The 20,679-nt window shown below is 64.7% G+C and overlaps 2 protein-coding genes across 6 annotated transcripts; one reads left to right on the top strand and one right to left on the bottom strand.

Annotated features, from left to right (window-relative positions):
• Positions 1 to 153: 153 nt before the first annotated feature.
• On the bottom strand, positions 154 to 5,704 carry ARL16 (ADP ribosylation factor like GTPase 16). Of its 5 annotated transcripts, none has more exons than XR_007131570.1 (6): positions 5,645 to 5,704; positions 5,411 to 5,467; positions 4,875 to 4,988; positions 4,281 to 4,396; positions 3,881 to 4,142; positions 154 to 943 (listed from the first exon to the last, which is right to left on the bottom strand). XR_007131570.1 is itself a non-coding variant. In XM_047756565.1 (5 exons), the coding sequence occupies exons 3-5, from the start codon at positions 4,920 to 4,922 to the stop codon at positions 3,971 to 3,973; spliced, it is 336 nt and encodes a 111-aa protein (XP_047612521.1). In that variant the 5' UTR covers positions 4,923 to 4,988; positions 5,411 to 5,467; positions 5,645 to 5,704; the 3' UTR covers positions 1,714 to 3,970. The 5 variants fall into 5 exon arrangements, 2 of the variants coding, with proteins under 2 accessions (XP_047612521.1, XP_047612522.1); XR_007131572.1 differs by having other exon boundaries at positions 5,411 to 5,470; positions 5,626 to 5,700; XR_007131571.1 differs by lacking the exon at positions 154 to 943 and adding an exon at positions 2,663 to 3,391.
• Positions 5,705 to 5,921: 217 nt separating this feature from the next.
• HGS (hepatocyte growth factor-regulated tyrosine kinase substrate) lies at positions 5,922 to 18,765 on the top strand. The gene is made up of 22 exons (XM_047756564.1): positions 5,922 to 6,042; positions 7,454 to 7,538; positions 7,769 to 7,844; positions 8,191 to 8,283; positions 9,689 to 9,812; positions 12,244 to 12,296; positions 12,803 to 12,871; positions 13,362 to 13,486; positions 14,246 to 14,321; positions 14,399 to 14,497; positions 14,595 to 14,690; positions 15,156 to 15,194; positions 15,275 to 15,418; positions 15,514 to 15,573; positions 15,958 to 16,165; positions 16,339 to 16,511; positions 16,590 to 16,730; positions 16,805 to 16,982; positions 17,421 to 17,554; positions 17,643 to 17,762; positions 17,848 to 17,937; positions 18,171 to 18,765. The coding sequence occupies exons 1-22, from the start codon at positions 6,006 to 6,008 to the stop codon at positions 18,279 to 18,281; spliced, it is 2,331 nt and encodes a 776-aa protein (XP_047612520.1). The 5' UTR covers positions 5,922 to 6,005; the 3' UTR covers positions 18,282 to 18,765.
• Positions 18,766 to 20,679: the final 1,914 nt, after the last annotated feature.

The following is a 20,679-nucleotide window of genomic DNA, read 5'->3' as shown; positions in this document are numbered from 1 at the left end:
AGGCCGGCAGCTGCAGCTCCGATTCAACTTCTAGCCTGGCAGCCTACATATGCCATGGGTGCCAAAAGGACAAAAGACCAAATAAATAAATAAATAAAAGGACAAAAGACAAAAAAAGAAAGAAAGAAATGGGATAAATAAAGCAGACGTTGATGGGGTTAAAACAAAGGTTTTAATACAGCACTCCCCAGGTTGGGCAGGCCCTCTGCTGGGCCCCAGTGTTACAGGGTCCCAGACACGTCTGGCCCTCTTCACCCCGTTTTGGAGAAGTTTAGAAGCCAGAAGGCAGAGATGACACTGAGCATCTCAACCAACAATTGCTTGGGCAATAAGCCAAGACACAGATGACACCACGCGCCTCGTTGCGGACTTGTGTACGCGAGTGGGTGGAAAAGCGAAGTTTCCAGGGCTCCTTGACCCGGGAGCCCACAGACTGTGGTACCAGAGGCCTGGGCGAAGCGCTGACTCGGCTGCGGTCCGGTGAGCGTGGTCACGGTTGGCGGTTGGGAACCTCGGGACGCGTAGGGATGTGGGAATGTCCCGTTCATGGTGAGGGCGTCCTTGTCTCGTGCCAGATTTTAGCGGGAAGGCTTTCAGCTTTTCTCTGTTGAGCAGTGTGCTGGCTGCGGATCTGTCATAAATGGCTGCGATCATGCCAAGATACACTCCCTCTGTACCCACTTCGGTAAGAGTTTTGATCGCAAATGGGTGTTGGATTTTGTCAAATGCTTTTTCCGCATCTGTTAGGGCGGCCACGTGGTGTTTGGCTGTTCTTCTGTTAACGTGGCCTATGACATTGATGGATTTGCGTGTGTTGAACCGTCCTTGTGAACGTGGGATGCATTCCACTTGGTCTTTTTTAGGTGCTGTTGGAGTCAGTTTGCTGACATCTTGTTGAGAATTTTTGCATCGGTATTCATCAAAGACGTCAGCCCAGGAGTTCCTGTTGTGGAGCAGTGGAAATGAATCTAACATCCATGAGGATGTGGGTTTGATCCCTGGCCTCACTCAGTGGTTTGGGGATCTGGCCTTGCCATGAGCTGTGGTGTAGGTTGCAGACGTGGCTCGGATCCTGTGTTTCTGTGGTGGTGGTGGTGGTGGTGGTGGTGTAGGCTGGCAGCTGTGGCTCAGATTCAACCCCTCTCCTGGGAACTTCCATGTGCCAGGGTGGCCCTAAAAAGAAAAAAAAAGATACCGGCCTATAATTTTCTTTTTCGGTATCTTTGTTTGGTTTTGGTATTAGGATGGTGGCTTCATAGAATGTCTTGGGAGTGTTCTTTTTCAGTCTTTTGGAAAAGTTTAAGGAGGATGGGTATATAAGTTCTTTCTTCTTCCTTTGGCTTTTTAGGGCCTCACCTGTGGCACATGGAAGTTTGCAGGCTAGGGATCAAATTGGAGCTGCGACCGCCGGCCTACGCCACAGCCACAGCGGGTCTGCACCACATCTGCAACTTACACCACAGCTGGATCCTTACCCCACGGAGTGAGGCCGGGGTTCCAGCCCGTGGTCTCATGGATACCAGTTGGGTTCGTTACTGCTGAGTGAGGACAGGAAGTCCTGTAAGTTCTTCTTTGTGTGTTTGGAACAATTTGCCTGTGAAGCTGTCTGGTCCTGGACTTCTGCTTGTAGGCAGTGTTTTTATTACATACTCAGTTTTGTTTTTAGTAATTAGTCTGTTCAAATGATCTATTTCTTCTTCCCTTTTTTTTTTATGTGCTTGTTATGTCCGCACCCGTGGCATGTGTACGTTCCCAGGCTAGGGGTTGCCTCGGAGCTACAGCTGCTGGCCTTCACCACAGAGCCAGCAGCTTGGGATCCAAGCCATGTCTGTGACCTACACCACAGCTCCTGGCAACGCCGGCTCCTTAACCCCCTGAGCGAGGCCAGGGATTGAAGCTGCGTCCTCATGGTTCCTAGTCAGATTCATCTCTACTGAGCCAGGACGGGAACTCCTGCCCCTTCTTTATCTGGACCCTGGCAGTCACGAGGCCCAGACCCAGAGCAGACCCCCACAAACAGCAGAGGACGCCGACAGCAGGGTCGAGGTGTCCACCCCACTGGACACAGTCACAGGCTGTGCTGACCGGCCCGGAGCCTGCTTGTTCATCCCTGAGGCTGTCAACTCAAGGTGGCCTGTTCCGGACGTCGGGCCGGTGGGGAGGAGGCAGTCTCCTCCCCTGCTTGAGACTCTGCTTTCTGGGTAAACCACGGTCCCAGGTGTCACTCTCCATTGCTTGGAAACCTAGATTCAGCCGAGGCTGAAAGGCTTCTTTCGGAGCCACCTGTGCCGCGCCAGAAGGTGAACTTGCACCTGGCTGACACTGCAAGGACTTGCCAGGCTCTCCTGGGTGCCCTGAGGTTGGGGGACGTCTGCCAGTCCGTCACCGTGGGTCCTGCAAAGTCTCCACGGACCCATCGGCACCTACGCGGTCTGCCTGAGAAGGGGGCACACGGGATTCCCCTTGTCGCAGTGGAACCAAATCCGACTAGGAACCTTGAGGTTGTGGGTTTGATCCCTGGCCTTGCTCAGTGGGTTAAGGATCTGGCGTTGCCAGGAACTGCAGTATAGGAACTACAGATGTGGCTCAGATCCTGTGTGGCTGTGGCTGTGGCCGTGGCCAGCAGCTGCAGCTCCGATTGGACCCCCCCTAGCCTGGTAATCTCCATGTGCCGCGAGTGCAGCCCTAAAAAGCAAAAAAAAAAAAAGGTGGCACAGGCTGTGTCCAGCTTGAACCCAGTAGAGAACCTGAGGGGTAGCATTGAACTGGGGGAACAAGGCCTGGGCCCACATTGCCTCGTGGGACGTGTGAGCTTTCTCGGGGTGCCATTTACCTCTGTAGGAACAGACTGGAAACCCCCTGATGGCCAAGGGCCTGGGCTGGTGGTCTTTCATGGCCTGATGAGCCAGACAACCAGCTGCGACAGAGGACGCTGCTGGAGGAATTCACCGCCACACTCAAGCTGGTTTCTGACCTGACCACCGGGGCTTTGGTCCTGGCCCCAAGAGGAGCATCCAAGCCGTGACCTCTGGAACGTGCAGAGGTGACCTCATCTGGGAAAAGGTCTCTCTGCACGCGGGACTGTGGAGCTTGCGATGAGACCACCGCAGGTTTGGAGTGGGCCCCAGCTCTTCCTCACGAGAGAAGACCCCGTGGAGACAGAAGCAGGGAATCCAGCCCGGCCACAAGCCAAGACACCCAGCACCACTGACAGCCACGAGAAGCCAGAAGGCAAGGAATGGAGCCTCGAAAGGAACCAACCTTGCTGACTTTGAGATTCTGGTTTCCAGTGCTGTGACCAGGACGTATGCAAGCCAGGTTCGCGGTTATGTCACAGGGCCCAGAACACGAGTGCCCCAATGCACAGATGGCTTCCCAAGGTCTCCCTGAGCTGAGGTGAAAGGATGCAGTGGGACACGAGGAACTGCGGCCCGAAGGCCTGGCCAGGAACGCCCCAGCGTGCCCGTGTTCCTGCGGGGGCTCCCCACCCTGGCCTACCCTGCTGTCCAGGCCCCTCTGGTTATTTACAGTGTTTACAATGCCTAATCCTACGCCTGGTAGTTCTTCCTACTCAACTGCATTCGTGTACCTCGTGTCATCTTGTGGGGGGAGTCCCAGCATCTGTGTATCAGAAACTCAACAGGTTGGAGCCTGAACCCAAGTTGAGAGAGCAGATCTCCTGGGAGGAACAGGACAAATCCCAGTAGAACCATGCCAGGATGGCGGCCAGACACAAGCCACCCGGCAGACCTGTCCTCTCCCAGCCCTGCCACCAGAGGGCCGACGTCAGGGCTTTCTGTAACCTGGGTGCCTCGGGTGACCCATCACTGCAACTCAGGAGAGAATCCCATCTTCTAGGGCTTGTGCTGCGTTACCCTACCCTGATGAAAGCAGCCAATGGCCAGGGGCTGAACAGCGCCACCTCTGCTTTCCTGCCGCACGGCAGGCCAGCCACGCTTCCGCCCTGCAGTCAGCTGTTGGTCCTGTGGGGGTCCTGGAGCCAGCGCAGCACTTCAGACACGCCGGTGCCTTTCCGGGCACTGATTTCCACCGTGGAGATGTTCTGTTTGGCGCAAGCGAGGAGGTCTGGGAGCCTGATCAGTGACTTCATCTCCTCCACCGTCACGTAACAGGGCAGGTCTCTGGAGCAAAAGCAGCCGGTCAGGCTGGGCTGCCCCATGCCTGGCCCAGCCCCCCCCCCCAGGAGCCACCCTCCTGGCGACAGTCCAAGGAAGCGGGGGCGGGGGGCGCACACTGCCACTCAGCTCGTGGACTCGCACATTTTGTTGAAGAGTATCAGCACTGATGCTTCTGCAAGCTGTTCTGCTGAAAGGAGGCCCAGGAGCTGCGCACAGGATGCAGAGAGCTGGGTGGGGTTGGAGGCGTCCAGCATGAACTGGGTAGAAGGAAACAGAGGGGAGGGTTCCTCCTCTATAGAACCCTGTTTCTGCCAAACCTCTCCTCACAGCACAGGCCTGGCTTAGGAAGAGCAAGAAAAAAGGCTTTGGGTTCAGGCAGGAGTAGAGGGGAGTGAGCTGCGAGACCAGGCTTGCTTCCACCTGTGTGGAGATCTACCTGCCTGGCCATTATGTCGCCACGGAAGGGCCCGGAATCCAGGATACAGGCCTTGCTAGGATGGGACGGACCAGAGGGCCGCAGAATCCAAACATAAATAACCCCCATGGCGAGTGAGTGGGCCGGCGGTTACCCACAGAGAAGGAACACTGCCCTCAGCCGGCCCTCTGAAAGTTCTCACGTTGGGCTGAGAGCAGGAGACGGGGGGCAAGCTGGGGGCCCCCACAGACTCAAACTGAGGACAATGCAGGAATGAGGACATACCTCTCCAAAGGAAGCTCCAAGAGACTAGGACCTACCAGGAGAGAACGACAGGTTCCATAGTAACTGGACCAGATGGGGCTCATGCAGCCGCCCAGCTCCCTGATGGTGATCTTTCTCTGGGCCACGATGTCCGTCAGGTTGGTGCCCACCTGTGGGAAAAAAACAGGTTGCAAAGAGACCACAACAAGCCCTTTCCCACTGGAAGCTCCGGGATAGCAACGTGCTCAGCCCTTTACACTGCGCCTTTTCAAGAGTTCAGGCCCTAAGGCAGAACCCCTAAGCAAAGAAGCCTAATAAGCACGCTCAGGGCTCGTACTTTCAGGGCTGGCTGTGGTCGGGGGAGCGACGCCCACCAGCGGGATTCGCCCTATGCGGCGAGTAGCAAAAGCACAGGTGAGGAACGGGCGGCTCCGTCCCGGTGGAGCCAGTCTCCTTCCAGTGACACCCAGCACTTCCCGAGGGCCATCCTAGACACTGACTCGCCAGGTTCCATTTTTAAGGAACCCAAAGCTCTCTGCTAACCGCACAGGGGGCCCGCTTCTCCTAAACCTGCAGGGGGCCGGACGCCTACCGTGGGCCGCGTCGGAGGAGGATCGCCCAGGTCGCCCTTGCCATCCCGGCTGCTCAGCTGTGCGAGGCGGTCAAGGACTCGGAGCAGGGTTGAGGAGGGAGCGCCACCCGGACCCCTCCCAGGGTGCCCGCCCCCGACGACCCCCCGCCCCGCTCCCCACCAGCGTCCCCCCAGTCCCCGACCCCCGTCACCCCCGCCCCGCGCGGAAGGATAGGCTGTAGGCGTTTCACTAACAGCGTCTTCCCCACACCCGTGGCCCCTAGCAGTAGGCACATCCCTCCCCTCTGGGTCCGACTCGGCACCCGTAACTCGGCGTCGTGGCGACGCAAGGCCCGCCCTCAATCCCGCTCTCATTGGCTAGGCCTCGCTTCCGGGCTGATCAATGGTTCTCGGTGCTTTCAGTCTCAGCGGACGCGGACCAATCGGCGCCAGCGTCTGGGGCGAGCGGAAAGGCCCGCCTTCCCGCGTCTCCAGGACTGGCCGGCGACGTGCGCGTGCTCGTGCGCTTGCCCAAAGGGAGGCGGAAGCGGAAGTCGGGGGCGCGCCGGCTCGCAGCAGGGAGCGCCGCGGCGTCGGGTCGGGGTCTGGGGTCGCCATGGGGCGCGGCAGCGGCACCTTCGAGCGTCTCCTAGGTAACGCGGCCCCGGCCCCTCATTGGGAAGGCCCCCGGCTCCCCGCCCACCCGGACTGTAACCGCGCCACAGGGGCCTGGGCGCGCGGGCGGCGCGGGGCCCGGCGGCCCGGGACGCGGACCTGGCCCCGGCCGAGTGGGTGAGGGTCCACACAAGAGACTGGCCAGGAGCCCCGGGGAAGCGACCCCCAGCGTTTGGCCGAGAGGGCCTCACGTCTTGAGTCACGAAAACGGGTGACTCAGTGAAATAAGGTCTTAGTAGACCTTTTTTCCCCCCAAAGACCTAGGTTGCGAGGGATTTGGGAGTTCAGACCCAAATTTAGGCTCCGGCGGGTGTAGCCAGCAGCGTCGTCTCTGGGACCTGCCAGGCCCTTTGGAGCGCTGCTGAGCTGGGGAACCAGACGGGCGCCGTCTGTCCCCGCTCGGCTCCAGGAAGCGTCTGGGCTTAGGGTGGCGTTCCTTGTGTGTGTCGGGGTGGAATGCCGACCCTTCAGAGCCTCTTAGAGGTCCCCGGCTTTAGAAAGGAAAATACATGTTTATAGGCAAGTCGCCCCCCCCCCGCCCCCAGGAACTGTGTTGTTTGGGCAGGCGCTCTGGGGGCTGGCATGCTCGGTCTGCTGTCCGTCTTCCTTCAGTGTGGTTTGGAGGAGACCCAAGATGAGGGGCCTCCCTTGTTCTTGGAACAGCAGGCGGAGAAACTCAGCTTGTGGGGGGGGGGTTGGCCCTCCAGTGATCAGTGCGGAAGATTACTGCCAGGTCAATATCGATCATTGTTGGATGCCAGGGAAGACGGTACTGGCAGGGCAGGAGCGCCAGCCGGGGGAACACATCTGTCCACATCTGTCCGTCTGCGGCAGCGGGGATGTAGAGGTCCTCCTTGTCGGGTCAGCCCTGTCTGCGCCCCACAGAGCACTTGAAGCAGAGGAAGGGGGTCTGTGCTGCGTGTCTTAGCTTTGGGCCAGCTGAGAGCTAGTTAAATAGGTTAAATAGCTGAAAACCAGGGACTCGGACTGCAGAGCAGCAGCTGAGCATGGTGTTGAATCTTGGGTCTGCCCCAGCAAGCTGTGTGATTCCAGGCAGTGACCTCACCTGCTTCAGTTTGTCTGTGAAGAGGGTAGAAATGGCATTGAACTCCCTGAGGTGTGAGAGCTCACGTCGTGTTTGAGGCAGCACGTGCCCCGGATAAGCCCCCCGTAGGGTTCTCTGTTGATGTCTGCCAGGCTGTCTGCGGTCTTTGGGAGAGGACAGCCCTTGGCTGGTGGTTGGCCGTCGGGAGGATGTCCACGCGGTCGTCCATTTGCTCCACGTGCCTGGGATGGAAAAGGGGCAGTCCCTCCTGCCTGCTGTGAGCTGGGGGGGCTGAGGGACCACCGCGCAGGACGTGCTCCTGCCACGGTGCGTTTCCGCCTTAGACAAAGCGACCAGCCAGCTGCTTCTGGAGACCGACTGGGAGTCCATCCTGCAGATCTGCGACCTGATCCGCCAGGGGGACACGCAGTGAGTGGCGCTTTGGCAGCGAGGGGGGGCCACGCCGGGGGCTGGGGCTCTTGGTGCCCGCGGATCTTCCGAGATCTTGCCTTGAGGGAAGCGGCCCCGTTAGGCGCTGGTGGGGGGCGTGGCTATCTGGAGGTGGCGGGTGGGCTTTTTCTCTGGCTTAGAGGCTGTTTTTTTTCTCTTTTGGTTTTTCTGTCTCTTTATTCACGCTTTTTTTTTTTTTTTATCATCAGAGCAAAGTATGCCGTGAGTTCCATCAAGAAAAAAGTAAACGACAAGAACCCCCATGTGGCCTTGTACGCCCTGGAGGTAGTCAGATCCCCCACCCCAGTCGTCAGTGGGGGGGGGGGGGGGTGGCCGTCCTGCCACGGGGGCTGCCCAGGGAGGGCGGGCAGCAGTGGGAGCAGGGCCTTGCTCCTTCACCCAAAGCGGACACGCGTGGGCCCCCAGCTTGACCCCAGCGCCTGCTCTCGGGATAAAACACCCAGTTAGGAGCACATGCAGCCCTGGCTTCTGCCTGCCTGGGAGGCTGTGGTCAGCTGGGTGGCCTGAGGGCCTGTTGGGCCTGCCTTCTCCTGGGGAGGTGGGGCCCGTCCGGGAGGGGAGTCCCTGACCCGAGCAGTGGCCCAGGCCTTCCCCTCCTCGGGGTCTGCAGGTCATGGAGTCCGTGGTGAAGAACTGCGGCCAGACTGTCCACGACGAGGTGGCCAACAAGCAGACCATGGAGGAGCTGAAGGAGCTGCTGAAGGTGGGGCTCCCCCAGGGGCTTCTCACGGGCGGGCCAGCACCTGTGGCTGGACAGCGGCGGGCCAGCAGGCGGGCGTGCTCGGTCCCTGCCTGGCAAGGTCAGGCCTTCCCAGAGGCCAGCCAGGACCGCATCTGGAGGCGTGGAGGAGAGCCCGCTCCTCCTTTGAGGTTGGGCAGCCTTCCCGGGGGGCAGGAGCTGAGTCCAGGAGGGCCGCAGACGCTGAGTACGGAGAGGGCACACCGTCTGCCAAGGGCAGGAACGGGCGGGGAGGCCTGGGGGCTCCGGCGGGCTGGGGGAGGATTCTGAGCAGGGAGCCCCGTGAGCGACGTGTCTGTGGAGGAGGAGTTGGGGGAACAGCAGAGCTGGGACAGTGGGGCGGTGAGCTCCCACCCCCAGGCAGAGGAAGGAGAGGCCTCGGGGCCCAGGATCCTGCCCACCTGCAGGGATTGTGACGTGGGTGGCGATGCCGGGGGGGGGCTGTGTGATGCAGAGCGGGCAGTGCAGCTGTCTTGCAGGTGAGGCTGCCCTGCCCTGCGTGGCAGCCAAGGAGTCCAGCCCCGGTACCGTCTCTGCCACCGAGGCCGGGCCCTGGCAGCCAGGAGCCCATCTGGGGCGGAGCTGTCTGTGGGTTTCTCCTCCTGGTGGACAGTGCAGGGGTAGGACCACGTCCTCCTTCCCTTGGCACAGCTGTGCCCTGTTCCTGCTGCTCGTGGTCCTCATCCTCCGAGGGGCGGGGTGCGACAGGAGGGGGCTCCCTGACTCGACACAGATTACAGGAAGGAGCAGAACCCGGCTCGCGGGCTGCAGTCGGCGTCTCTGATGCCGCTCTGTCGCTCGCCATGCTGAGTGTCGTATGCGGACAGGTGTCCGAGAGAGCCCCGGGGTGTGCTTGGCTCTGCTTTAACCGACTGGCGGAGTGGCTCTGACGTGGGGAGCTTTCTGCAGCCACCCCCCACCTGGCCAGGCTGGCCCTGGGGGCTCCCTGGCCCAGGCCTGCTTGGTTCTGCCTGTTCGAGGCTGGCCTTAGCCGGCACCAGTGTAGCTTAGACTGGGGGCGCTCCCTCCCTAGGTGTTCAGCCTCCTGCAGAGCTGGGGTGGTTATAGGTAGTTACAGGCCAGCAGGGATTGGAGAGCCGCCACCTGAGGGGTCCCCGGCTTCTCCCACGTGATTAAAAATGAGTCCAGGCGCTGAATGCACAGATAGATGTCGTGGGTGTGTCCTCAGGCCTGGGTTCCTGAGAGGAGGCCTGCGTGTGGGGTGGGGTGGGGTCGCGACACGGCCCCGCCGCCCCACCTGTGCCTGCCCCGTCTGCTCGCAGCGGTGGGCTCCTGCCAGCCAGCTGCTCGCCGTGGTCGTTGCAGCTGCGTCTGGCGGCCCCTCACCCGCGTCTTCCGGTCTCTGCAGAGGCAGGTGGAAGTCAGCGTCCGCAACAAGATCCTGCACCTGATTCAGGCCTGGGCGCACGCCTTCCGGAACGAGCCCAAGTACAAGGTGGTGCAGGACACGTACCAGATCATGAAGGTGGAAGGTGGGTCCAGGCCTGGGGCTCAGGACGCGGCGCCAGCGGGCCCTTGCAGGGTGTGGACGGCTCCCGACTGCTCCTGCCCCACGGGCTTGGGCTCGGCCTGGCTCTGGGCCTCCCACCCGGCGGGGTAGGGCCGAGGGACGGGAGCTGAGTCCCAAGAGGGGCGGGGTCTGGGAAGGCGGTCAGGCCGGGCACTGGGCCTGGGCCAGCGGGGGGGGGGGGGTGGTGTGGGAGGAGTGGTCGGGAGGCCTGGAGAGCAGGGGACACGGCGCCAGACCTGAGCTCGGATGTACCAGCAAGAGAAGGTCGGGCCCAGGGGCCTCCGGGTCAGGCGCCCCGGCCTCGAGCACACGGCTGCCAGGTGCACAGCAGCTACCATCCCGGGGGCTGGGGTGGGGGCTGGCTGGGAGCTCAGCGCAGTGCAAGTCCCTGGAGGGACTGGGGCGGCGGGCGGTGGGGGGGCAACTCGGGGACATTTTCTTTTGTTTTACTGAAGTGTCGTCGACGACAGCGTTGTGTGTCTGCTGTTCAGTTACACAGGTGTGTGTGTTCTTCTCAAAGGTCTTTATTTTATTTTTTTCTTTTTCGTGGGACCGCTCCTGCGGAACATGGAGGTTCCCAGGCTAGGGGTCGAATGGGAACTACAGCTGCCGGCCTACGCCGCAGCCGCAGCCACGCGGGATCTGAGCCACGTGGGATCTGAGCCACATCTGTGAGCTGCACCACAGCTCACGGCAACACTAGATCCTTGACTTGCTGTGCGGGGCCAGGGGTCAAACCCGAGGCCTCATGGGTGCTAGTCGGACTCGTTCGCGCGGCCCCACCGCCGGAGCCCCTCCCGGTGCTTGGCTGCTGCGTTGCCGCGGGTCGCGGGGCGGGGCCCCGAGCTGGACCGCAGTGCTCGCCGCCCTCCTTCCCGTCGGTGACGGTTGCTGGTTCGTGGGCCTCCTCGGCTCCCGCTCGCCTCCGACTCGACCACGAGTCTGTTCTCCGTGTCGTGAACTTGTTCCTGTTGCGTAGATGAGGTCACCTGTGCCGTGTTTGGGCCCCCGTGTAAGGGGTATCGTGTGTCTTTTCGTGACTTACGTCGCTCAGCGTGAGACTCTCCAGCTCTCTCCGGGATGTTGCACGGGGCTTTACACGCCTGTCCTGCTCGTTCTTTTCTTACGTCTGAGTGGGGGTCCCTTGTGCACACGGGTGTGTACACACAGAAGCATCCATCCTACCTCTTCCTCTCTTTGTCCTTTTTTGATATTTTTAGGGCTGCACCTGCGGCACATGGAGGTTCCCAGGCAGGGTTCGAATCGGCCACAGCTGCCGGCCTCCACCGCAGCCACAGCCATGCCAGCTCCGAGCCGCGTCTGCGACCCACACCACAGCTCACGGCAACACTGGATCCTTGCCCCGCCGAGCGAGGCCGGGGGTCGAACCCGCAGCCTCGTGGTTCCTTAGCAGATCTGTTTCTGCTGCACCACGACGGGGACTCCTGCTGTTTGTAGACTTTTTGGCGGTGGCCCTTCTGAGTGGTGGGACACGCGCCCATCGTCGTCCTTGTCTTGACTCGCGTCTCGGCAGCGACGAGCGACGAGCACGAGCGGGGCATCTCTCCTGGGCCTCCGGGCCGGCCGGCCCGCCGCTCCACAGAAGCGCCCGTTGCAGCCTGCTCGCCTCCTGCGGGGCGGGTTGCTCTTCGCGTCCTTGCCGGTGTTTTCTCCCAGAGCCTGGCTCATCTTTTTGTTTCGCTTACGGTTTCTTTTGCCGAGCAAAGCGTGTATGTCTGAGTAGGTTCCGCTGGTTTAGTTTTGCTTTGGCTCCCGTCGCCTTGGGAGCTGTGCGGTGGCCGTGGAGAGGCGGCGGGCTGGGCTCGGAGGCTGTAGGTTCAGGCCCTGTTTGGAGGCTGCGCCGGTGCTCGCGCCAGGCATGGAACGAGAAGGCCGGGCAGGGGCCTGCCTGTCCGCGGGAGGAGCGGGAGCGGCGGAGGCGCCTGCCGGCTGTGGCCTGGACAGGCCCGTGCGGACCCTGACGAGCTGGCCTCAAGCCCTCGGTCCCCGAGCGTTGTAGCTGCGAGGATCCCTGGAGCTCTTTGGGGCTCCTGAGGGTCCGTGCCTCGGAGCTTAGGACCCCCGACTTTAAGAGCCCTGGGAAGTACGGTTGGCTGGAGTGTGGGACAGGAGCAGGTGGGGGGTCCGGGGCTGGCCTGTGAGGGCCTGGACCTGGCGGGAGCAAGGCCTGGCTCTGGGGCGGGGGGGGGGGGGGGGGGGGGGGGGCCGGGGCTGGGGGATGGTCCCTGCACCTGCTGCGGGGGCGGGTGGTGGAGGGGCTCGGGGCCTCTCCTGTCGGCTTAGGGTTGGGGGAGGCAGCTGGAGAGGACTGGCGAGGCTGGAGACTCGCATGCCAGGGTGGCACGCGGCAGTAACAGGCCTCTCTTTCCCAGGACACGTCTTCCCAGAGTTCAAGGAGAGCGATGCCATGTTCGCCGCGGAGAGGGTGCGTCTGCGGGCTGCAGGGGTTGGGGGTCAGGATGCTTGAGGGGGGCAGGAGGCCCTGGGGCCCCGGCTTGTCGGGAACAGGCGAGCTGCTGGTGGTCTCTGGGAGTGCGCCCCGCTTCCCAGAGTAGAATGTGCAGCCGCGTCTGCAGGCTGACCAGGGCCTCAGGGCTGTGGCTGGCGGTTCCTGTGGTTAAAATGAGCGCCTGAGTCCCCAGAGCTGCGGGAAGTCTTACCATCAGGCCTTTAAGGAGGAGTTCCCTGGTGGTCTAGTGGTTAGGATTCTGCGCTTCTGCTGCTGTGGCCCACACTCTGGAAACAGATCGCACAGAAGCTGCTGAGCACGCAGTCAAAGAAAAAAAAGGAAGTCGGTTGGGGGCGGGGGGGGGTCCCTTCCTTGAGTCACGTCCACGGTGGCTCAGCCCCAGTTCCCCGTGCATTCTGGGGCCTTCTCCCCACTGCGGGCAGGGGCCCAGGGGCCGCGTGACCCGACTCTGCCACCCCCAGGCCCCTGACTGGGTGGATGCCGAGGAATGCCACCGGTGCCGCGTGCAGTTCGGGGTCATGACCCGCAAGGTGAGTGCCCGCCCCGGCTCCACGTGTGGCCGCCACCATGAGCACGAGGCCCCTGTACCCGTACCGCGTCCTTTGCCCTTGGTGGGGACCTGCTGGTGTGGGGAACGTGGTGCTCCAGTGGTCACGGCCCTCAGGTGAAGCCCGGCCAAGGCTGCTGCCCGGGGGGACACCCGGTGCCTGTGCCCGGGAGCTTGGGTCTGCGCTGCCTCAGCCAGCAGCCCTGGAGCTGGGAGTCCCGCTGCCTCAGCCGGGCGGCCACCCTCTTCCCCCCGGGTGCTCCCCCCCGCAAGAAAGCTTGTTTTTCAGGCACGTTTTTGGTGACGTTTTCTTTGAAACTTGCCGCCTTTTGCCCCAAGTGGAGGCTATGTTTGAGAGCTCAGAAGGGGCCTCTGTTGTCTCCTGGGCCCACCTCCTGCCCTCCGGCCGGGCGGTGCTGGGCAGGTGGGGTGGGCGCGAGGGGCCGGCTGGGCCTGACCCGCCCGTGTCGCAGCACCACTGCCGGGCGTGCGGCCAGATCTTCTGTGGCAAGTGCTCCTCCAGGTGCTCCACCATCCCCAAGTTCGGCATCGAGAAGGAGGTGCGCGTGTGCGAGCCCTGCTACGAGCAGCTCAACAAGTGAGTCCGGCCGTCCGGCGCGCAGCTCCCAGCCCTGCAGCTGGCACCCCCTCAACGTCACCCCGTGCACCTCCTCCCCACTGCCCCATCCCCAGGCCCTCGCGTGCTGAGCCAGTGGAGGCCCAGCCGCAGGCGCCCGTCCCTTCCCCGGCCTCTGCGGAGCTTCCCCAGGGGAGCCTGACCATGGCCGTGACTGCCGCGCGGCTCTTGAGCTGGGCCGTGTGGCATCCACGTGGTGCCCACGCCTCCCTGTGGCCTCTGTCTGGGTCCCCTGTGCCGGTGGCGTCCTGGGGCAGTCCCGTCCTGTCAGGACCCCGTGTGTTTCAGCCCCTCGTCGTTCGTGGCCAGGACATGTTTGAGGGTCCAGGCTCCGGGGCCTGTTTGGTTCGGGTGCGAGGCTGCCTCGCGGTTGGAGTCGGGTTCTGGGCGGCTGGCCTGGAGGCCCGTGCTGTCCGTCTGTCCCGCATCAGCGAGGGCCCGATCCCTGGGCTCAGTGGGGTCTTGCTCCACAGGCGGCCCTTTTCCGTGGGAAGCGGTAGCCTGGGCGGTGTCCAAGCCCCGTTTCCAGGAGGGCGGCTGTAGCTTAGACGGGAGACTCGCCCGGGCCCCACTGCCCGGAGGGGACCGCTGGTTTGAGGGTCTGGCTGCACTGGGGTGTCGTCCTTGTGCAGGGACCTCGAAGAAGCCCCGGGCACCGTCCTCGAGAGCTTGGGGGGCTGAGGTAGGCGCGTGCCGACCCCCAGCCCGTGTCTCCTCTAGGAAAGCGGAGGGGAAGGCCGCCTCGACGGAGCTGCCCCCGGAGTACCTGACCAGCCCCCTGTCGCAGCAGTCCCAGGTACTGCCCGGGCCGGGGGGTGGGGGTGGGGGCGCCTGGCCCACGGGCCCCCACTCAGGCCACCCTGTCCCCCCCAGCTGCCCCCCAAGCGGGATGAGACGGCCCTGCAGGAGGAGGAGGAGCTGCAGCTGGCCCTGGCCTTGTCGCAGTCGGAGGCCGAGGAGAAGGAGAGGATGGTGAGCCGGGCGGCCTCGCCGAGCCTGGGGCTGGGGGGCCGGGGGGCCGGGGAGAGCGGGTGGCCCTCGCGACACCCTCCTCCCGGTCCTCCCGCAGAGGCAGAAGTCGGCCTACGCCGCGTACTCCAAGGCAGAGCCCACACCCGTGGCCTCGTCGGCGCCGCCGGCCAGCAGCCTGTACTCCTCGCCCGTGGTGAGCCCCCCCCCCCCCCGCAGCTTGCCCATCCGCTGGACCCCCTCCCGGGGCGGGCGCTGCACCCCAGCAAGGACCTGCGTGTCTCGCGGGCGGAGGCTGCGTGCGGCCTGGAGGCAACAGCCCCCGGGGCAGGCGGCGGGGCGCCTGGGGTCAAAGGTGCCGGGCCTGCCTCTGGCTCCATGGCTGTGGCCGCACTGCGCTCCGGGCTCCGCCCAAGGTCTGTGAGAAGGGGGCACCGGAGGTCTGGAAAGTCACTTGCCAGCCTTGCGGGCTCTGCGTGGGGCTCAGAGCAGCCTGCCACCCGCCCCCTGGGGTGTCGCGGGGGCGCGTCCTGAGCCCCTCAGGCCTGGGACGGGCTCTGGCCAGCCTCCGGCGGCCCCGTCACCGCTGCGCGTCCTGAACGCCGGTGGCCGGGGTTGCCGCTGCTCCGCCCGTGGCCCCTCACTCCCCGCGTCTCCCCAGAACTCGTCGGCGCCTCTGGCCGAGGACATCGACCCCGAGGTGAGGACACCCTGCCTGCGGCACGGCACGTTCCTCTCGTGGTCTCCCGGCCCCGCGAGTGACCCCCTCTTGCCGTGCAGCTCGCCCGCTACCTCAACCGCAACTACTGGGAGAAGAAGCAGGAGGAAGCTCGGAAGAGTCCCACGCCCTCCGCGCCCGTGCCTCTGGCCGAGCCCGCCGCCCAGCCCGGGGAGGGGGGACATGTGGTCCCTGCGAGCGTGGAGGTGGGCGCCGCTCTCGGGCTCCTGTCCCTGTGCCCTGGGTGGGGGCACCAGGGCAGGCAGAGGGGGAGCCCCACTCATGCTCTGGCCCCTTCCAGACCCCCCTCCCGGAGGGAGATCCTCAGCCTGTAACTCCCGCCGGGGGCCCCTTTGGCGAGGTAAGTGGCTCCCCCCTCGGGCCGGGGGTGAACTGGCCTCCGGGAGCCCCGGCACCAGGCCCCGCCCAGGCACCTGCGCCCGTGGGACCCCCCTCCAGAGCCCGGCGGCCCCAAACTCGGCCCCGCGCTGCCGGCCCTGAAGCGGTGGGGACGTCCCGGGCTCTGCGCTTGGTCTGTCGCCTGGCGGGCGAGGGGCGGGCGAGGGCCAGGCTCCGGCCAGCTCGGCCGCCGCGCAGCCCAGCCTCCCCCAGCCCGTCCCCCCCCCCCCCCGCCCCCCGAGAACTGCTCGCAGAGCCGGCGCGGGACGGAGCCCCTCGAGGCGGGGGCGGGGGGCGCTCTGGGCAGTGACCAGCACCCCCCCCCGCCCCCCGCCCGGCCCGGCAGTACCAGAACGGGGAGTCGGAGGAGAGCCACGCGCAGTTCCTGAAGGCGCTGCAGAACGCCGTCTCCACCTTCGTCAACCGCGTGAGGAGCAACCACGTGCGCGGCCGCAGCATCACCAACGACTCGGCCGTGCTGTCGCTCTTCCAGTCCATCAACGGCATGCACCCGCAGCTGCTCGAGCTGCTCAACCAGCTGGACGAGCGCAGGCGTAGGTGCCGCGCCCGCCGGGGCCGGGGTGCCCTCTGGGCCCAGGCTTGCGTGGGGGGTGGGGGGGCGGCTGCCCAGAGGAGGTCCCGGGCCGGGCGCTCGGCAGAGTCACTGCCACCGGCGGGCGGCCCGAGCCTCTAGCCCACGCCGAGGGCTCCCTGCTCGCCCCCGCAGTGTACTACGAGGGGCTGCAGGACAAGCTGGCGCAGATCCGCGACGCCCGGGGGGCCCTCAGCGCCCTGCGGGAGGAGCACCGGGAGAAGCTGCGCCGTGCAGCCGAGGAGGCTGAGCGCCAGCGCCAGATCCAGCTGGCGCAGAAGCTGGAGATCATGCGACAAAAGAAGCAGGTGCGCTGGTGGTGGCGGCGGCGGCGGCAGCAGCCCCGGGGTGTGGGTGCGGCGGGCCTGACGCTGCCTGGCCCCCAGGAGTACCTGGAGGTGCAGCGGCAGCTGGCCATCCAGCGCCTGCAGGAGCAGGAGAAGGAGCGGCAGCTGCGGCTGGAGCAGCAGAAGCAGACCATCCAGATGCGGGCCCAGATGCCCGCCTTCTCCCTGCCCTACGCCCAGGTACCCAAGCCCACCCCTCGCCTGCGCCCTCCGGGGACCGGGGACCACCCTGACGGCCACTTTTCTGTCCCCAGCTCCAGGCCATGCCCACGGCTGGCGGCGTGCTGTACCAGCCCTCCGGCCCAGCCAGCTTCGCGGGCACCTTCAGCCCGGCGGGCTCGGTGGAGGGCTCCCCCATGCACACTGTGTACATGAGCCAGCCCGCCCCGGCCGCCGGCGGCCCCTACCCGAGCCTGCCTGGAGCTGCAGCAGGTGAGGGGGCGGCGCACCAGCCCCCACCTTCCTCTTCTCTGGGTTCCCTTGGCGCCCCTCAGATCCTCGGGGTGGTGCATAGTGGCACTAAGGAGGGGATCCCCAATGCCCCCCTTAGTTCTTGCTTTCCTCCTGCGCGCGCCTCCTCTTCTGAGTGATTCGGGGGCGGGGTGGGGGTCAGGCGTGCCCTTTACTCCTGGAGCCCCTGGTGCGTTTGCTGGAACAGGATGTCCGCTGAGGCCGTGGTGCGACCATGTCGCCCTCGGCCCCGGAGACACCCTCTGTGCGGAGGGCAGCCCCGTCGCGTGTGTGGAGCAGACTTGCCTTTCCTTTAACCTAGAACATTCTTGGCTTTGCCCTGGGGTCCCCGCGCCACCCTGGTTCCACGAAACTCAGGGCAGTGCCCCTCAGGGCGGTGAGCTCTCTCTTCCTCCACAGACCCCAGCATGGTGGGCGCCTACATGTACCCGGCAGGGGCCACAGGCGCACAGACGGCCCCCCCAGGCCCTGCCGGGCCCACCGCCAGCCCGGCCTACTCATCCTACCAGCCCAGCCCCGCGCAGGCCTACCAGGTAGGCGCCAGGCCTCCCCGCCCCAGCGAGGTCATGCCCAGGGCCCAGGCCCAGGCCTTCTCCCTCCGTCGCCCCCTTCCCTCCGCAGAACGTGGCCTCGCAGCCTCCGCAGAGCCTCCCAGCCGTCTCCCAGCCCCCGCAGGCCGGCGCCCTGGGCTACGTCGGGGGCCAGGCAGTGTCCGTGGGCTACCAGCCCTACAGCATGCAGGTGAGAGGCTGGGGTCTTTGCCGCAGCCCCTCCAGCTCGCCTCTCTGGTCGCCTTTGGCTCAGCGTGCGGGTGTCTCCCCTCCAGGGTCTCTTGACTGCCCTCCCCGGCCAGGACGCGCCTCTGCCGCCCCCGCAGCAGCCCTACCTCGCAGGGCAGCAGCCCGTGTACCAGCAGGTGAGGCTCCCCGGGGGCCACAGGAGTTGTGGCCAGTGCGGCCAGGACACACAGCACCGCGGGCGTCAAACTCCTGCGTTTGTTTAAAAGCCCGGGGTCACGTCAGGTCAGCTCCACGGACGTGACTTGGGAGGTCCTGGGTCTGCGCTGTGGGGGACACCGGATAGGGCCCATGCTGGCCATGTTGTGTTCTGGGAGTGGGGGTTCAGACGTGGCCTGTGTGTCCTCCTCAGATGGCACCCTCCGGAGGCCCTCCCCAGCAGCAGCCCCCTGTGGCCCAGCAGCCGCCCGCACAGGGGCCACCGGCACAGGGCAGCGAGGCCCAGCTCATCTCCTTCGACTGAGCCTGGCCGGGAGCCCCCCCCCCCATCCGAGTAACACTACGGCTCTGGCCGCCTGTCTCTTAAGTGCGTCGTCCTCCCACCTCCAGCCCTTCTAGGCCTGTTGTGTCCTTGCTCCGCGCGGGCCAGGGGTGGGGGGGGGGTCCTTCACCCCAGCCCCGCCCTTTGTGCCCACCTGCTGCCCCCAGGCCCCGTCCTTGTGCATCTGCCCAGCTGGTGTCTGACTCCATCCCCAGGGCTGGGCCTCCGGGAGGAGGGTGGAGGGAAGTCACTTCTCGGAGAGGAGCTCCCAGCCCAGCCACCCTGACACCTCAGGGCCTGTGGTCTGGGACTGGCCTGGGGACACCCCGGGCGGTCGGGCATGTGCGCCCCCTCCCCCCACCGCTGTGAGCATGAGGGGCGTGGGCCTGTCTCTAGCTTCTCTGCTTCTGAGCTGTCCTCTCATCCAGCGGAATGGAACAGCGAGAATAAAGTGTCTTTCAACGAGTGTTTGGGGGTCTGCTCCGAGGGAGGGGGTGGCAGCCGGTCCAGCTCTGGATGGGGTGCAGGTGCTCCGCCCCCGGCCCAGGCCCACAGGCAGCTCCCCTGGCCGCACACTGCTCGGCCTTGGCTGTGAGTCCTGGCTCTAGGCCCAGCCCGCCTACTGGGTTGGGGCTCGTCTAGACTAGACGCCCAGTCTCTCGTGTCCAGCGCAGGACGTTTCACACCCCTGAGGTGTGCAGACCTCGTCTCTGGGCCAATGGACGGGCTTAATAGGGCCGAGGGCAGCCCTGCCGAAGTCGCGGCTGTTGCCCTCTGGGCTCTTGGAAAGTCGTCGTGATGTTTGGGACAGCAAGGGGGGCGGGGTGTCCCTTACTGCTTTTAAAGAGCAAAGGCCCCAGAACCCGGGGCGCTGGGGACACCCCACGTACTGAATGGGAACTGGGCCCAGAGGCAGCAGCAGCAGCAGCGGATCCGGGTAGCTGAAGACAGAGCCAGGGCTTGCGCTTCTCCTCTCGCAGGTGAAGCGCTAGGCCTTTCGCCAGAACCCCACCCTCGACCCATTTCGGGCTCAGGCACAGCATTTAGCAGACGCTGTAAGCCGAGTCCCGAGCTCGCTGCGGGCCTGAACTCCGCGAAGCGCGGCCGCCGTTTAACTTCAGGAAGAAACCGAAAAGAAGGCGGCCCGAAGGGCAGGGGCGCTCCTCCGGCCCGGGGAGCACGGGTTGCAGGCGGCCGGGCCCTGCGACGGCGCAAACCTCACGAGCCCGTTCTCGGGGGCAGGTGTCGCCGGGCCAGGGCCCGGCTAATTATCCCTGGCAGCGCCGTCCGGGAACTGGCGCCACACCTTTCTCGGTTCCTCGTTTGCCCTGCGAGGGGAGGGTCCCCACCTTCCCCTTTCCCGCCTCCCCGCCAGCCAAGTTCTGCGCCTGCGCGGCCCGCCGCCTTGGGCGTAATCTCGAAGGACGAGAGGCGGCAAGTCGAGCTGCGGGTAGAGCGCCTCTACCCCCAGCTCGTGTGCTCAGTGTTCTCGGCGGACACAGCGTCTGCACACATCTTGTGCTCGGTCGGCCGGCCGGCTAGCGTGTCTTCCCCCAGTATGTATTCCTATTGACCCGGGGGGCTGGAGCATCCTCGGCCCTGGCTCCTGTGCTCAGCGAACTTAGTCCGGCCGGCCGTCTTGCCGGCTAGAGCGTCCACCCTCAGCTCCCAGGCCCCAGGCGGCTAGAGTGCCTCCTCAACGCGTATGCTCGTTGGTTTTGGGGGTTAGAGAGACGGCCTCCAGCTCTTATGCCCGGCTGTCCGGCTGGCTAGAGCGCCCACCCTCAGCTCTTACGCCCCAGTGGGCTAGAGTGTCCTTTCAGCTCGTATGCTCGTCGGATCTGGGGGCTAGAGACTTCTCCCGCAGGCGTATGCTCGGCAGTCCGGCCGGCTAGAGTGTCTACCCTCAGTTTGTGTGCTCTTTGGGTTCTGGGTGTTAAAGTGTCCGCTCTCAGTTCGTATGGTCCAGGAAATTAGAGCGTCCTCTTTGGTCGTGTGCTTGGCGGTCCGGCCGGCTAGAGCGTACACCCTCAGCGCACATGCTCCAGCCGGCTAGAGTGTCCTCTCAGCTTTTATACTCGTTGGTTTTGGGGCCTAGAGAGTCCGCCCGCAGCGCGTATGCTCGGCGGTCCTGCCGGCTAGAGCGTCTACCCTCAGCTCGTATGCTCTTTGTATCTCGGGGCTAGAGTGTCGACCCTCAGCTCGTGTGCGCCAGCAACCTAGAGCGTCCTCTCAGCTCGTATTCTCCAGCTGGCTAGAGTGTCCTCTCAGGTTTTATGCTCGTTGGTCTTGGGGGGCTAGAGAATCGCCCAGCGCTTATGCTCAGCGGTCCGGCCGACTAGAGCGTCTACCCTCCACCGCCCCCTAGCTCGTATGTTCC

Source organism: Phacochoerus africanus, chromosome 14 (assembly GCF_016906955.1).
Source record: "Phacochoerus africanus isolate WHEZ1 chromosome 14, ROS_Pafr_v1, whole genome shotgun sequence".
Classification (NCBI taxonomy): domain Eukaryota; kingdom Metazoa; phylum Chordata; class Mammalia; order Artiodactyla; family Suidae; genus Phacochoerus; species Phacochoerus africanus.
Note: the sequence above shows the minus strand (reverse complement) of the source record. Positions and strands in the feature narration are given on the sequence as shown.

Bases quoted from the DNA above. Each gene is read 5' to 3' on its own strand.
- HGS (XM_047756564.1), top strand. From the start codon at position 6,006: ATGGGGCGCGGCAGCGGCACCTTCGAGCGTCTCCTAG. The intron at 17,555-17,642 runs GTAGGCGCCAGG...TTCCCTCCGCAG, and splicing joins GCCCCGCGCAGGCCTACCAG to AACGTGGCCTCGCAGCCTCC. The intron at 17,938-18,170 runs GTGAGGCTCCCC...TGTCCTCCTCAG, and splicing joins AGCAGCCCGTGTACCAGCAG to ATGGCACCCTCCGGAGGCCC.
- ARL16 (XM_047756566.1), bottom strand. From the start codon at position 5,685: ATGTGCCTACTGCTAGGGGCCACGGGTGTGGGGAAGACGCTGTTAGTG. The intron at 4,989-5,410 runs GTAGGCGTCCGG...TTTTTCCCACAG, and splicing joins CTCCTCCGACGCGGCCCACG to GTGGGCACCAACCTGACGGA. The intron at 4,143-4,280 runs GTGCGAGTCCAC...CTTTTGCTCCAG, and splicing joins CTGATACTCTTCAACAAAAT to AGACCTGCCCTGTTACGTGA.